This window comes from Symsagittifera roscoffensis, chromosome 2 (genome assembly GCF_963678635.1).
Source record: "Symsagittifera roscoffensis chromosome 2, txSymRosc1.1, whole genome shotgun sequence".
Lineage (NCBI taxonomy): Eukaryota > Metazoa > Xenacoelomorpha > Acoela > Convolutidae > Symsagittifera > Symsagittifera roscoffensis.
In genome coordinates this window covers 76,762,924-76,778,468 of record NC_087063.1, presented here as the reverse complement: position 1 = coordinate 76,778,468, position 15,545 = coordinate 76,762,924, and the positions used below count along the sequence as shown (strand labels likewise).

Here is a 15,545-nt window from a genome sequence, read left to right as displayed (position 1 = left end):
GGCCATAAAAGCTTAATTTTACTCCAGAAAAAAAAAATTTTGAATTTTGAATCAGCGCTTTTTTGGGGAAAAAAACTTTTTGGGGAAAAAAACTTTTTATGATTTTTCTATTTGTTTTTCGAAAAAAAAGCGTTGCCAAATATCGCTAATGTATCATCACTATGGAAAGTTATTGGAATCTTCTATCTAAATATTTTCTGAAACATTGCTAAAAAAGCAGCTAGAATTTTCATCAATTTCTGTAGATAGATTATAACATTATATAGATAGTTACAAGTTCTTCGCTGAGAGAGCGAGTGCATACAACAATTTAAACTATAGAGGTTCAAACTTGAAGATAACATCTCCTTTTTCAATAACACTTTTAGAAGCAATTAGTTTCAATTCTGGTGGAGGTTTTATCTGGTTTGAACTTTCTTTCTCTTGATGACCATTTGCAAGATACTCATTGTTGGATAGCATTGTTTTCTTCAAAATTTCATGTATAGTCGAAACTGCTTTTTCGCAAGCTTCGCCGCATTTATTTTCGCCGTAAATGACACACCAAGCTAGGAAAAGAGCACTGAACAAATCCCCAGTCCCTGTAAATCGCGCGTCTATTCTTGGAAAATCAACTCTAGCTCTACTAAATGATCCGTCGTCCAATCTACAACTGCATATTAACGTCAAATCATTCTCTGAATTTCTGTCGAGAAGTATACTACTTAAAACAACAGTTTTTGGCCCCATTTTATGCAACTTGTCGATTGCTAGAAGCGTGTTTTCTAAGGAGTCGCAAGGTTCGCCTGTCAGCTGTCTGACTTCAAAATCATTAGGAGTTATAACATCTGCGACCGGCATTATTTTCTGCTTGTATACTTCAACTAAAGATTCTGGCACATAAAAAACTCCATTGTCGCCTAAAACTGGGTCGCAGTGATATTTGAGACTGGGTTTTGATAACTTGAGCTTGGATATCTCTTCTGATACTTGGTCGAGGAATGACTCCGAGCCTATGAAGCCTGTGAGTACATGGGAGAAGTGGTTGAGATTGTTGGCTGCCATCCCGTCCATGAGTGCTTTGAGGTCAGAACTTTCTAGAACCTAGAATAAAATCAACTAATGTGAAATAAAACTTCTAAATCATTTCTGGAAGGATACTCTCAAAAAGATGAAACTAGCTCAACTCAATCATGTCACGTTTTTTTTAGATTCCCGGACTTATTTATGATTAACAGAAAATTTTCGTTAAGACAAGGAGCGGTTAAATCAGCACCAAATCCCTCCTAAGCGTTAAAATGTTGCGTCCTTCGATAGAAACACTCTCTGTTCGAAACTCGCTCTAACTCATGATTGCTCTCTGCAAAAGTGAGGGATAAAATTCATTGAAGTCGAAAGAGGTTAACCGCAATGAGCTGACTACCTCGTAATAAAACGATACTTCGCGTAAATATACTTCCGTTGCCGATAGTACTACAGCTAACTTGTGAACATAGCTGTCATCGATTGAAACCAAAATGCACACTGCGTTTCTTCTAACACCAAAATTTAAGCCAGACTTTCTTAATTTATAGCATTTCAAAATATGGATTCGCAATGAAAACAATTCTTGAGTTAAGGAATATAAAAACTAAAAGTATTTCTACTACATATCTCTTTGAATATCAAAAAGCTATATTCCACATAACTTTTCACAAAGTTAAACAATCGATTCCCAAAGCTGAACCAGCAAAAATAGAAGGTATTCAAGCGCAAATTACAGTCTTCACCAAGAAAAATTAGAAAGAAGAATTTTTCTATCAGTTAAGCTATTTTGACATGATCACAAGGCAGCAATCTAAATTAAATTAACTATTTTTCCCACAGCTAAAAAAAAGAGAGAGAAAAAGAAAAATTTAAATAATGAAAGAAATAAGAGATTAACTCGCAACTTCTGTAACACCTAGTTACCTGTTCTTTGCCACTGACAGTTGGATACCCTGTATGATTTGAAAACTGCACACTGTTGATGAAGTCCACCTCAAAACCCAACAACTGCAGGGGGAACACGGCTGCCTTGTTGCCCACATAGCCCGACACCACATGACTCTGGATCGACAAAACACGTCTGGCGGTCATTTCTCCCGCTCAGAAGCTAACACTACGTTCAATAGTTCTAGCCAGAGATACAACCAAATTCGATCATAATAAGTAAAATGCAAATATACTATCTGTAAAACAAATGGTCAGAGTAGCAGTAATTGTACTTTGAACTAAAGGAACAACATCTTTTGTTCAAAAATATGACTCAACTTCAACATTGATTCTGGACTTTGGAAACAAAAAGTAAAACTACAAACACAGGGGCGAAGCAGAGCTAAGTATTTCAAGCATTCACAAAAGCTCATTCGATAAACTCAAACCAGGCGAAGGAATCATTAATGAAAAAATCATGTTTTTCGTATTTTTGCAATCAGATATGATTTTGACACGACAACCGTAAAAGTTTAGCACAAGTCTCGATTCTTTGCTTGGTTTTGACTTAGAAGAAAATGAAAGAATAAAACTAAACAGGAGCAGCCGGTTGTTATGTAAGCAGCACAGAAGCTTCCGACCAGTTATTAAAAACCCTTCATTTTTCATAAAATTTCGTTTTTTTTTTCAAACTAAGGTCGTTCTTTTGATCGCTGTGGAGCGACAGGACATGTAAGAAAGCTCAGAACATAAGCATTGGTCCTAACTGACTACAGTCATCTTTCAAAAACGAAACCAAAATCAAACAAAATTATGAAAATTTTAAACTTTTTTCATTCAGCTCATTCAGATGATTATTTGCGCTGCCTGATTTTGCGTGGAAAAAACCAACACAAAAAATTAAACACAATTAAAGACAAAGTCTTAACCCTGGTCAGTGAAAGGGACAAAACTTGTCAAAAAAGTATTCGAAAAATATATATATTTTTTTCAAATATATTCAATTCTTGCTGACTTTCTTCAAGCGGAAAATGCGCGGAACACGAAGGCGCGGAACATGACTGCGCGGAACACGACACTGAGATTACCTTGACAGCAACCTGCCATGGAGTTGAGAATTTCAAACTTAGTGAAATTTTTAGAGTCAAACTTGGAGGCAAAACTTGAAACCATGAGAGACACCTGCATATACCATAGGGTTGCTTATTTCAAACTTGATGAAACAAACGCTGAAATTAAAAACGCACATTACATAATGTATAGATGGGTGAACCCGACCTTTACACTACACTACACTACAATACAGTGCGCTGCCCTCCTCCTCTCTTTCTATGCTGGCATCGATTAGAGCCTTACTTACTTACGGGCTTTTTTTCGTTAAACATGCAAAAAATTTAAATGCCTAAGAATGGCCAGATACGTGTCACATGCATTTAAATATAGTATAGATATAGATATGAACCAAGCAATCAAATAACTTTCACTTTTAAACATAATCTTTGTCAAATGAACTATCAAAAGATCGTTGCAAAACTATTGCGCGTTTTCAGCTACGTCAATTTTTTGAATAATTTAAAACCCATAATTTTACAAGAAGGCGAAGTTGCAGTTCACACACCCAAGCAAAAATATTACCAGTAAAGCTAGAGGGAAACCTTTGAGTCCACAGAATTTCTTAAGTGACGCACACCAATTACGAGTCAACATAATTGCTAAGTGACGCAAGCCAGTTATGACGCATTCACAGTACCAGTCAATTTGATTAAGAAAGAAATTTACCAACTAAAACATTAAAAACATCCGACCCTGTCCAAGTTCGAACCCTCTTATTTTGCTGCGGCTCTCCTTCCCTACCTCTACGCTACAGATCCATGATACCTTGAAGCTAAGCGCTATTTGTTATATTATAGTCTGTGTTAATATCCTTAGCATTGGATGTCTTTAACAGCTGGTTATTGATCAAAATGAACACTTTCAAAGTGAACACATTTCGTCGCAACAATTTGCGTCGCAACTATTTGCGACTTGAGTTATAGTATGAACTCTCTTTTTTTCCAACCTAAGCTTTGCTTGTGTAAAAATAATTTCAATTCAGCACCGATCTGCCATGCAATTTTTTGATGAAAAATATCACAAAGGTCGACTAAAGGCAAACCCAGAACTTCGAAAAACTATTCCGAATTAGATTTAGCTTGAAGGTCAGAATGATTTCACAAAATGAAGACGCTGTCCTATAACTTTTTGAAACATTATAATTGCAAGCAATGGCGGATCCACAATTTTTTCGAGGAGGCGGATTTTCAAAAAATGTTCGTAATCTTCACCAACCTTATTGATTTTTATTAATTCGACCTTATTAATTTTGCGAACTCTCCAAAATTTTAGATAGACCCTGTTTTTACCAAATTTTCTACGTCCCAGGCAATTTTGAAAACACAGGCCACAAAACACAGTTTTTGAGCACTTTTTGGAAAATTTAGAACAATCGCGGTTTTTCGGCGCGCTTCCCCCTTAAAATTAGTGTATATTGGCGCCAAAGTCGCCTCTACAAAATCTTTTGGGTCAGTAAGTCAAAAATTGATATCTCAAAATAATACAAGGGGGATCCCTCAGGGGGGCGTCCCCCCTTCCTAAATCCGCTACTGATCGCAAGTGTAAACTTTAGAAAGTACTCCATGTCGTAAGAAAACTAAAGAAACAACTCCATGTCGATGACCATTTCGCAAACAATTCAAGCAGTAATTTAATGATTGTTTGAAGGAAAAAAACCAATTCTCAATGAACGCAAACTATGCAGCAAAACTTTCTGGTCAAAATTTTAGATGCGAATACAAGAGAATTCATTCGAAAATAGTAAATTTTATATGTGCAAATAAAACAACTTATTCAAGATAAACTCCGTCAAAAACTTGACTGACAAGCAGAATGGAAACCACCAGCAAGATGGCGATTTATTCTTAATCGCCATCTATCTAAACCGGATCATCATTCCTCAACGAGCTAACTGTTCCGAAAATTCGTTTCCTTCCATTTTCATTTAGATTTGCCCTGGGTGGATTTGGGTTCTGCATTGGCAAGTGAGATGTAGGTTGATAATCCCAGCTGTCTCTCTATGTAGTCTACTTCCTCCTTTGTGGCTCCTTGGTTGTTCACAGATGGTCCTCTCTCAGGAAGAGGGGCTCTAAGAACCAAAAAAAAAGAAGAATAGCAACAAGTTTGATAATGGGTTATTTAAGACGGTTCTCTGAAGAAAATTTGGTGGGAATAGAAAATATTTGTGGTCTTCGTTCGATGTGTTTAGAAAATATTCGCAAGAAAAATTTTAATTTATTGTTTTATGTTGAAAAAATAATTATGACCAAACCTTTTTTTTTTGCTGGTGGTTGCACTTTTTCTTTTTTCCCTATATTTTCCATTTCCCCACCACATTTTTTATCCATACTGAAAAACTTTGTTTTAAATTTTGTACTTTTTGATCCAACTTCTGCTCAGAGTTGTTTGCGATAAGATTTCGAGACTATCGTTTAGAATAACAATCATTTACATCACGCTTTAAATACCGTTTTGCGTCTTTAAATCGCACTTTTCCAAAACTTCCATAACTCACTAACTTCCCATTTCTGTTTAAATTACGGTAGATGTGTACAGTTAAAAATAAACATAAATGTAGATAATCGAACATTTACTAAGGAAGATGTAAGGAAGATAACTCAAAAATTATTTTAATCATCAATAGCAAAAAAACGGCTATTGATGATTAGAATAATCATCATAAATATTCATCGATAAAAAAATGAAAAACTGACCTTTTAAACACCTCAGACAATTGTAATTCCATCCATGCAATATGCACAGCTCCAATGAGTGCGCCCATTGATATCGACATCCTATAAGTGTACAGCACCGATTTGATTCTGGTCCACATTTCAAGATACCTTCTCAACAACGATGACTAATTTGGAGGAAGGAAGAACAGCCGGTTTCCATTGAACATTCTATCTACCTTAAAAACTAGATCATCAACAAAAAATTAACCATTGCACTAACAATTCGCAAACCAGATCTAGCAGAATGGAATTCACAAAACTTCAATCACCGGAAAAGAATTCAATAAAAATGTGAAATGATAATTTAGAGGCAAAATACAGCACAGAGATATCAGAAAGATAGTGATTATATCAATGCAAGTGACCACCCTTAATTCAATGCATTAAAAAAGGGGCATATATAGAAAATTCCATCAAGATATTATCTTCAAATAAGGATAAGACGGCCATTTTGACTTCTTCTGATTTAATTTCAACCCGGAACCTTATATAATTTTGAGAAAAAATCTCTTTGCTGAAAGATATTTCAACACAAATCCCTATTTAAACAGTACACCCTTACAGTTTTGTACCCCTCTTTCCCAAATGTAAACATATGCTTAGACTAACGCCTTAAAAAGCCAGCTAGACACAACTAAAAAAGAACATAGCCAATCGAAGATTGGAAAAGAGTAATAAACGCAAGTAAACAGAAAAAAAATCACTTACTTTGTTGAAAAAATTTTAACTTTCGAACTTTAAAGAAAAAAATAAATTCCCTTTCAGCTCTTTAAATTTCCAAAAACATTTATAATGGGCGCTTTTTTGATGGAAATGACAGTAACAACAATGACCCTTTCTTAAGGAAAATGTAACACCCACACATAAATAAAATCTTTATTTTCTCTTTCAGGCGAACGACTAACTAATCAATGTGGTACAGCAACTGCTTTAAATCGAGCATTCGCAGAACTTGGTAAATACAACGCAGAGTTTGTTCAGTGGTCAGGTTTACCTGTTTTCCCTGTTAAAAAATATAGAATCAGGGCAATAACCAAAAAAACTATTAGTGTCAAATGATAATTACAAAATAAAAAAAGCTACTGATCCTATGAACATTCATCATGGAGCATCAAGTGTTCAGAACTTTCAACGGGTAAACACCTACAGTTCGTAATAAAGGAAGGCATTAAGTCAAATAATTTCCAAAAAGAGCTGAAGAAAGCGTACATAACACCGATAAAAAACAAAACGATAGGGTAGCGGAAAATTATCGGCCAACTTCTGTGTCATCAAGCCGCTTGTAATTGAGGATGATAAAACACAGTTCATTGCCAGTAAATTTTACTCCTTGGAAAAATGACAAAAAAATTATCCTTTGTTTTTACATTCATTAAGATGACATACATTCCTGTGATAATTTGAAAAGCAGAGTTCGTTCACTTGTCCAACTGAAAAAAAAGAGATTAGGTAGGCGTGCTTATTGAGTCTCTGGTTCTGAACCCCTGCCAGAATTTATCATATATATTATAAAATTATTGATCCACATTAAGAAGCAGCAGTTGGGTGAGCCTTGTGACTCTGGTTTAGACAGATTGAGACCGGATCGGGGCTCATTGCACAAACTCAACGAGTAAAAAAATTGCGAATATTGCAATACAACGTTTTAGAGGTCTTGTATTGTAATGCTAGCATTGAATACTCGCTGCAGGCACAAGCCAAAAACCTATTGAAGTTACATTGACATTTGCAAGACTTTTCTTCTTAAATAAAAGATGTTCAACTTCATTGTCTTGGTACACACAATGAAGCAGGTATAAGCTGTTCCCCTCCCTCTGATATGAAGTCATATGATTGGTTGAATCAAAGTGGAAGTAAAATCTCAGCAACGTCAAGCTGAGTTGGTACGCAACGTCAAATTTTAGGCTTCGGCGAGAAACTATTGGTCCGCGTCGACCCAAACAAAACGAACCAAGAAGCACTAACCATTAACCACGAACTATGAGTGACAACAACGACCAGTACGATCTACGAAGCTTCGGGAACGAGCCAGGCGATGTACGATCAGTTGCGAATGAGCAACCAGGTCAGAGCAATGCGAACGAGCAGAGCGATCAACCAGCTGTTGTGAGCGTGCAACATGGACTACACGATCAGTTCGACATGGTCGAGCTTCATCGATCAGTTCGATTCTGCAGTACATGGAAACCCAAACCTCAAAAAAGCTGAGAAGTTGAACTACCTCAAAACTTCACTTCGAGGAGAAGCACACGATGTTGTCAAGAATGTAGCAATAACAGACGTGAAGTACGAACTTGCAAGGAGGACTCTAAAGGACCGATTCGACAACAAGAGGTTCATTGTAAGCATGCATCTCAGTGCTGAGTTGAACTACCCGATTTTGAAAACCAAAGATGGAACAAGCCTTAGGAAGCTTTTGGAGTGTTTTCGTGAAAACGTGGCTGCATCAGAAGTGCAAGGCTGTAACACTCAAGACTGGGATCCGAGGCTGGTTCATGTGATTGAGCAGAAACTGGACCCGGAAAGCCAGAAGCAATAGCAGCTTTACAACTCAGGCGTAGAGCTCCAGAAACTACACGAGCTTGACGATTTCATTGGAGCGCGAGCGAGGGCAGTAGAAGCAGTGAAGTCATCAATCAGTTTACAGAAACCAACGATTCCAATTGAAGCACATGCTGATGTCCAAAGTAAAATGGACCGAAGGCAATCGTATGGAGCAACAACTGTGGACGAGCAATGTGTGTTTTGTGGAGCACTTCATACTGTAATAGCATGTAACGAGTTCAAGAAATTGAAAGTACATACACGAAAAGGGAAGTGACTTCCAAACGAATGTGCTTTAATTGTTTGCGCCCAGGGCATATGGTAAAAAAATGCGCGAGCACGCACAATTGTAAGCAGTGTGGAAAAAGACACCATTCTCTTCTTCACGTGGACAATCAGCGCAGGGAACAACCGATTACAACTGAGACAAAGACTGTAAACGATTGTCATACGAGTGGAAACAACCTGTGTACTGTAATTAGTGCTACGTAACCAGACAGAACGGCCCGCGCTACTTGGAACTTGCAGGATACCGCTGTTCAACCATCACAGACAGGAAATCATTCGCCGTGCCTTGATAGACAATGGATCACAGTTTAACTTCGTCAGTGAAAGCTTCGTACGACGGCATGGTTTGCCTCGTAAATCAGTCAACCAAACAGTGAAACCAGCTGGATCTGCCCCCCCCCATTAGAAACGAGAGGTCTTGCTCCGGTAACTTTGTCATTGCCCGGAGAAGACACAGTGCGAGCAGACTTCTTCATCATGCCCCAAGTCACATCAGATCTATCAGGAGACGATGTGGATGTACGCCAGCATAACCTTCCATCTCGATATGCACTGGCGGATCCAGGTTTCTAAAAAAGAGGAAGGATTGATCTTCTATGTGGTGCTGAATTGGCAACCGAGCTCACCACTGGTAAACGGATACAAGAAGGATCTCTCACCTTGGATGAATAAATCTTTGGCTGGATTGTGAGTGGTTCAGTACAGTTACAAAGCAAGCGCAATGCTGATAGAGTTTTGCAAACAAACTTCGTCAGTCAGGAGTCTGATCTGGACTTTAGTCGCTTTTGGACAGTTGAGGACTTGCCTTTGAACAGAAGCCCTCGATCGAAGGAAGAACAATTTGTTGAAGATCAATTCGACAAAACAACCATAACTGAGCCAGATGGTCGCTACTATGTTAGTTTGTCATTCAAGACAAATGTTGGAACCCTCGGCGAGTGCACTCAAACTATTCTTCAGTCTGGAACGCGAACTTAAGCAGGATGTGGTTTTATACACTCAGTACCGAGACTTCACCATGGTTCCGAGACATGGGTCACCTAGAAGTTGTAACACCAGATGAGCTCGCAATGTCAGAGAAAAGAAGCTATTATTTACCCCACAACTGCGTTCTGAAGGATAGTACAACAAAAAAGAGCTACGAGTTGTCTTTGACGCTAGTGCTCTAACTAGTATCCGAATTTTGCTGAACGATTCACTGATGGTTGGCCCCAAGCTTCAAGACGATTTGCTTGATCATCTGCTAAGGTTCCGATGCTACCCCATCGGAATCACCGGAGACATTGCAAAGATGTATCGTCAAGTGGCTCTTAACAAGGAGGATAAGGACTACCATCGAATTCTGTGGAGAGATGTGCCCGAGGAACTGATAAAAACATACAGGATGACCCGGGTGACATATGAAATTGCTTACAGTTGCTATCACTCTGTACGATCACTCAGAATCTGTCGAAGAAACAATCAGTCAAAACTTCTACGTCGAAGATTGGTTGACTGGCGCAGATGACATATCCCTCGCAAAGAAGCTGATCAATGACGTTAGATGTCAGCTAGCAACGAGACAGTTTCCTCTGCGAAAAATTGTAAGCAGCTCGGCAGAAGTCATGGAATCTTTGCCCAGTGAATTGCGCGAAAACGAACAAGAGTTCTCAGCAAACGACTACTATGTGAAAGCATTAGGAATCAAGTGGCTTCCGACTAACAATGTCGTCGTATTCAAAGTAGCCCACGATCTATTCAAAGAGACGTTTCTAAGGTGGAGGACTAAAGTTCACAATGTGGAGAAGTTTGACATAGCGAGACATGTTCTGGAGGACAGTTTTGAGCTTCATTTGTTTTAAGACACATCAGAACCCGCATACGCCAGTTGCATCTACGTCAGGAACACAAAGACAAAATCAACCAATATTTTTGTGGCTAAATCAAGAGTGACACCTTCGAAACCTTTGACGATCCCCAAAATGGAATTGTGTGCAGCTATGCTAAGATGCAAGTTGCTGGACCATACGAGGAAAGCACTTCAAAAGATAGGACGGAATCCGAAGGAAGTTTTCGGATGGACACATGCCACGATTGTACTTTGCTGAATCAACGAGACCCCAAACCTCTGAAACACTTTTGTTCGCAACCGAGTGCATGAAGTACAGGAGGTTTTGAAAACAGTCAACTGGCGCCATGTACGAAATGAGGAAAACCCAGCGGATGCTGCAATTCGTGGACCCGATGCAATGACGCTGAAAAGCTCTTCACTCTGGTGTCATGGACCGAGCTGGCTCTCTGAACTTCGGATTCCAGAAAAACCAAATCAAGCAAACCAAAGGAGCTGCTCACTTTGGTGGACTTTGGGAATCAGCAGTGAAATTCGCGAAATCACATCTGCGAGGATTAACGTTTTGATCAGTGGGAACAATGTTTTGACGTACGAGGAACTTTCTTCTCTACTATGCGACATTGAAGCAATCCTGAACTCACGACCACTGCTCCCGATTTCGACCGACGTTCTGGACCTACGAACCCTAACATCAGCTATGAAAGAAATGCAGAACCTGCCAATACCAGTGCCCCCACTGACGACAAGGACACACCAGCCGTTTGAAACTCATCCAGGCAAACGGTGGACACACATGCAGAAACTCATTGGAATTTTTTGGAAGCGATGGAGCAAGGAGTAATTGTCTTCTCTGCAGCCTCGGAAGTGGACTTCAAAGCAACAAAATTTTGAAGTGGGTCATGTTGCGCTCCTGATGTACGAAAACCAACCCCCTTACAATGGCCACTAGCTCGGGTTGTGGAAGGCTACCTTGGGAGAAACAACCAATGCCGATCAGCGAAAGTCAAACCCGTAAGGAGCTGCTACATCCGGCCTTGCATAAAACTAAGGAAACTCCCAGTCAGTGTTGAATGAACTTGGCTCATTCAAGGTGGGCGGCAATGTTGCTTGCAATAAGCAACATAGTGGAATGAAAAATGAAACTGAAATTAATAACCGCCAAAAAACTGATTTAAACCAACAAAGATATTTTCAAAAGTTTGATTTAATCTACGCGAGATTTATCCCCTCTTTATGTAATGTAATTTTATATCTAAATATCGAAATTTTCAGAACAGCTTATAAAATTGATCCACATTAAGAAGCAGCAGTTAGGTGAGCCTTGTGACTCTGGTTTAGACAGATTGAGACCGGATCGGGGCTCATTGCACAAACTCAACGAATAAAAAAATTGAGAATATTGCAAAACAACGTTTTCGAGGTCTTGTATTGTAATGCTAGCATTGAATAATCGCTGCAGGCACAAGCCAAAAACCTATTGAAGTTATAATGACATTTGCAAGACTTTTCTTCTTAAATAAAAGATGTTCAACTTCATTGTCTTGGTACACACAATGAAGCAGGTATAAGCTGTTCCCCTCCCTCTGATATAAAGTCATGATTGGTTGAATCAAAGTGAAAGTAAAATCTCAGCTACGTCAAGCTGAGTTGGTCCGCTATTGAAAAGTTTTATGCTTCGGCGAGAAACCCAACACAATGGAGTTGAAAAAACGACGTCAGAATTGGCAAATGGTAAAACAGATTAGGTTGTCGACATCGACAAATGAAACAACAAACAATGACGGTGACTCGGCAGATATTAGTTAAAGTAGCACTGCATCGTATGCAGAAAATGCGGAGGATCAGGATGACAATAGCTCATTGTCATTAATTCATCATACTGGGAAAAATAAACCGAGGATTCCACTGATATCAACTCAAATAGGAGGTCTTCTGACCAGGAGGCTGAACGCGAGGCTGCAACAGAAAAAACTCTCCACGCAAAACGCGTCAATTTGGAAAATGGATCAGAAGATTGGGCAAATGGTCATTCGCGCAAAAAATAATGGTCCAAAACTCATTGACGATACTTCGCGCCAAAGTTCCATTGTCCCAAACATCTATCAAATAGAAAACAAAATGAAAAAAGCATACGAAACCAATGTATAAAGTTGTTTTTATGTTGCTTAATTAACGACGATCCGCTTTAACGATGATCCGTTTTAATTTCAGCAAGATTCATTTTTAGCTCGGAAAAGTTGAAAGAGCTATGCTGCAGCGTTTACGTGCAGGACAGGCAAAACGCAACATAACAGGTCCGAGCAAAGAACAGCTAAGACGAATGGATGGTGATAGATTTTCAAATGAGCTCGCGCAAACGGCGAGAAATGATATGGTAGGCGTACTACGTCGAGCGTACAGATAAGGACTGATACTAAAAATTTATCGCGATGGCGGTTTGAAAATTAACGAAACCGCTGCCCAAATGCGTATCCGAATACCCATCGCGGGCAGATCTAATCAATTTGGGCCAAGAGACAACGTTTGCTGCGCCGTGTATATCAAATAGCAAGAATAAAGGAAAACCAAGTTATGAAGTGATTTAGTTTTTATCGTATCATCTGCCCAGTCATTTATAAATGTCCTGTGTTTTTCAGCCAATCAGATTTCAGTATTCAAAATGGGAAAGAAAGCGTGAAAATCTCAAAGAAAGTAAACATTTCCAGGGACTTAATATTAATATTGGCCGAATATAAAAACGGCAGAAATATCGAAAATTTTCAAATTGTCCCTGATCGCCGGCGAATTGGAACAAATTTAATTTTTAAAGGCTTTCGTTATACAAGAAACAAAATATCTAAACGCCGTATTTATTACAGATTTGTCGATTCTGATTACAAAGCCAAATGAACTACAAATTTTCAAAAATTTAATAATTTCTTTCGACGAATATCATTCTCACGAACCCGATCATCAATTTATTGCCGAAAACAAATTTCGAGAATTATCTTTCCGAATACTTCGAAAACACCCAACAGAAAGCTTGAAAAGTATTTACAAAAAAATTATCTCAGCAACCGAAAACAGTGATTTTTGTCCCCTGAATACCAGAAAATGAAAAGCAGTTTATCTCGCGAGAGAAAAAAATGTCTGCCATCAAGGCGCGAAAAATTTTGGGCGTTACAATTAATGGATCCTGGGCTTTATTTCAGAAAAACGAAAAAATTTTTTGATGGATCTCAACACCGACGTGGGTGTAGCAATTTTTGCAACGAAAAAAGCTTTAGAAAATTTGTTGAAAACGGATAAATTATTTGCGATGGTACATTTAAAACTGCGCCTCGACCATTTGACCAATATTATACATTTTTTGCGGTTTTTGGAGAGCGAAAAATTCCCGTGTGTTGGGCGCTTATTAAAGGAAAACAGCAAAGCCAGTACGAATTCATTTTACGAAAGTTACAAAAAAAAACTTTGAAAACTTGTTTTTTTTTTCATTCTGAAGCGATAATTTCGGACTAAGAGATTGCATTTAATTCAGAGGTACAAGAAGTTTTACCCTATACATTCCATCATGGTTTCTATTTCCATTATACCCAGGCCATTTATCGTCGATTTCAAGCCCCAGGTTTGACTCAAACTTACAAAAAAGATCAAAAATTTCAAAATTTTTTGCGGAAAGTTTTCGCCATGGGGTTCGTCCTTCAGAATTTTGTAGCAAATTACTACGGTCAATTCAGACAAAGCCAAGAAGCCAGTCGCTTGCTATTGGTTTGCCAAAAATTATCGATTTATTTTAATTATTTCGAGAACTTTTGGATGAAAAAAATTAATATCGGAATGTGGAATGTATACAACAGGCAGTACAATTTACGAACTACTAATATCTGCGAAAGCTGGCATTCAAGTTGGAGCCGAGAAATTGCCCGTGTCAGGCCATCATTGTGGACGATTATTTTTTCCCTAAAAATTCAAGAAAAAAAAGCAGACAGTTTTTTCCAGAATTGAACGAGACGAAAAACCAACAGCACAAAAATTCAAATGTCAGCAACTGAACGCAAAAATACGAAGGCTCAGAAATTCATATGAAACTGCTGTAATAACTCTGGATCAAATTTGGAACAATATTTCTATTGCTTCTCGAAATTTGTAAATATTTTGGTATTTGTATATATTATTCAATTTCATTTGATATGTTTTATTATCCAACTTTGGCAATTGATTCATTTTAATAATTGACTCTCGACTGTTTTTAGTTTTGATTTAAAATCGTAAATTATATTCCAGTAAGAACGGTAGAAAAATAAGCGATTTCTGATTGGTTGAAATTTTTCAAAAAATATACACTTGATGTTTAAAATTTGTATTTTGCTCAAGAAATTTCGGAACAAAACGTAGAAAACTGACGGTGAAACCAATAGGGCAGAAAGAAAATAGCACGCTGTGCAATATGAAACCGAACCTAAGACTACCTTGAATAACGTCAAAGTTTTACATGCTGTGCCAAACAAACTTTTTTTGATTAAGAAGTTAACTAGGAAATCATTACTGCAAAACCAGACACAGTTTAGGGCTGAAAACTACATGCTTTTGAGATTTGATTTTCTTGGAGCGGCAAAGCTAGTAATGGAACATTTAGAGGGTTGGCTGCAGAGCCCAAAAATACGGGTCTAAAACAATTTTACAGTAGAATTTTGTCGGAAGATAAAAAAAATTATTCGCAATATCTTTATAGAAATTTTTGAACTTGTTTTTAAATAATCAGATTTAATTACGTCATAGAAGGTGGTTACCAAATGTTCATATGGTTTTCATAAATTAGACAGACAAAGTTACAAAAGATTGGATATGTCGATAAACTTTGTACGTGCTGAGTGTATCAATTTTTAACATAACCGAGTACGTATATTCTTGTCTCGAATAAATGTTACTTAAGTTACTTAAAACTCGAAAACTAAATATAGCAAACATGTAGGAACCGAATGTATGTCTATCGGCAGGATCAATTGAACAATCTATCAAAGCTCCAAAAATACATTCAGAGCGAAAAAAGAATCAATAAAACTAAGGCGACTTGGGTCGCATGAACCCATTTTTTCTGTTTTAAATGGAAAAATAGCAATTTTAATGTGCTGCGGAGAACA

The 15,545-nt window shown here is 37.9% G+C and overlaps 1 protein-coding gene and 1 long non-coding RNA gene across 2 annotated transcripts; both read right to left on the bottom strand.

The window, feature by feature from the left end:
• Positions 1–226: 226 nt before the first annotated feature.
• On the bottom strand, positions 227–2,210 carry LOC134839396 (pyridoxal kinase-like). The gene is made up of 2 exons (XM_063854929.1): positions 1,930–2,210; positions 227–1,083 (listed from the first exon to the last, which is right to left on the bottom strand). Exons 1-2 carry the CDS (start codon positions 2,095–2,097, stop codon positions 316–318), a joined length of 936 nt encoding a protein of 311 aa, XP_063710999.1. The 5' UTR covers positions 2,098–2,210; the 3' UTR covers positions 227–315.
• Positions 2,211–4,771: 2,561 nt separating this feature from the next.
• Positions 4,772–5,940, bottom strand: LOC134840161 (uncharacterized). The gene is made up of 2 exons (XR_010162406.1): positions 5,739–5,940; positions 4,772–5,113 (listed from the first exon to the last, which is right to left on the bottom strand). It is a non-coding gene; the product is annotated as an uncharacterized LOC134840161 (long non-coding RNA).
• Positions 5,941–15,545: the final 9,605 nt, after the last annotated feature.